A 1626-nucleotide genomic window follows, 5' to 3' on the forward strand; every position below is an offset into this window, starting at 1 on the left:
CAATGTAATGGGAGAATAACCTCTAGTGGCAATCGGCCTGAAGCCCACGGACCGGATTTGTGACAGAGCCCTCCCCCAAGGAGCAGCTTCCAGATGCTCCCAACACAAAACCATCCAGGAGGGTGGTGGAGCAGAGGCGGAACAGGGGGAGGGACAGTGGGCCAGCTCCATGTGGAAATGGAGAGACTGGGAACTGAGGTAAAGCCGGCAGAGCAGGACACCAAGGTGGAGCAGACGGAACCGGAGCCCACTAGGGCAGAGCAGACGGAGCAGAAGACCTCCATGGCGGATCAGACAGAACAAGAGCCCATCTTGAGCCTAACTCAGGGACATGAACCCCTCCTGGGCGGAACTGAGGATCTGGAGCCCTTCCAGGGCGGTACTGGGGATCAGGATAGCGCTTTTCGAGAAGCTGGCACGGGAGTGAGTCTTGGGGCAGGAGCCGACACTGGAGCGAGCTCCGGGGCTGGAGCCGACACTGGAGACAGGGAAACAGGAGCCCTCCGTGGACTATACTCGGGAACAGGAGCCCTCTGTGGTAGGGACTGGGACCTGGGGAAAACTGAGACACAAGAGACAGACAGAGCATATACAGTCTCCATAGCCGTGACAGGACGAGCAGAGAGTTCACAAACGGCCTCTATAGCCGTGACAGGACGGGAAGTGAGTTCACAGATGGCCTCCATAGCCGTGACAGGACGGGTAGAGAGTTCACAGACAGCCTCCATAGCCGTGACAGGGTAGGACAAGGATTCACAGATGGCCTCCTTAGCCATGACAGGACAAACAAGAAGTTCACAGGTAGGTATTACTGACACCTCTGGAGGTTCTGCAGCGGATGCCGCCACCTCTGGAGGTTCTACAGTAGTGCCCTCAGGATACAGGGAGAGTTCAGCAAAGGTTCCTTCTACCTTGACATGACAGGTTGAAAGTGCGTTTCTGGGCGCCACCACCATGCAAGGAGCTGAAGCGAGCACCGCGGCTTCGGGAGGTTCTGCAGCATGCGCCGCCACCTCTGGAGAAACTGCAGCGGGCACCATTGCTTCGGGAAACACAGCAGCGAGCACCACTAACTCAGGAGATTCTGCAGCTTCAGCCGCCACCTCTGGAGACCTAATAGTGGGCGCCGCCGCCTCTGGGAGTTCTGTGGTGGTGTATGCGGCCCAAACACACCAAAAAGCGATCCCCATCAAGGGAAGCGCTTCAGACAGGAGAATCAGTTCAGGAACAGGAGGGTTAAAGTGAGTAGGTTTCGGGATACCAGCTGCGCGTGCAGACACCAGCGGTGCATCCCTCACACTGGATACCAGACTGGGATACCGAAGGACTGACCTTGATAATCTGGGTGCAACAGACAGGACGTGACGTGACTCTGGATGATCCGCTGTGAGGTGACGTGACTCTGGATGATCAGCTGTGAGGTGACGTGACTCTGGACGATCAGCTGTGAGGTGACGTGACTCTGGACGATCAGCTGTGAGGTGACGTGACTCTGGACGATCAGCTGTGAGGTGACGTGACTCTGGACGATCAGCTGTGAGGTGACGTGACTCTGGACGATCAGCTGTGACTTGACTTGCCTCATGAAGATCAGCTGTGACTTGACTGGACTCAGGAAGATCAGCT

General features: G+C 56.8%; 1 protein-coding gene across 1 annotated transcript in view; it reads left to right on the forward strand.

Moving 5' to 3' along the window:
• The window catches only part of gaa (alpha glucosidase), a 15268-nt gene that overhangs the window by 7971 nt on the left and 5671 nt on the right, over positions 1-1626 (forward strand). The window contains exon 14 of the mRNA XM_016242973.1: positions 67-423. Coding sequence (XP_016098459.1) covers positions 67-423 — 357 coding nt within the window. The remainder of the gene's footprint in view (positions 1-66; positions 424-1626) is intronic.

This window comes from Sinocyclocheilus grahami, unplaced genomic scaffold (assembly GCF_001515645.1).
Source record: "Sinocyclocheilus grahami isolate Dianchi unplaced genomic scaffold, SAMN03320097.WGS_v1.1 scaffold679.1, whole genome shotgun sequence".
NCBI lineage: Eukaryota > Metazoa > Chordata > Actinopteri > Cypriniformes > Cyprinidae > Sinocyclocheilus > Sinocyclocheilus grahami.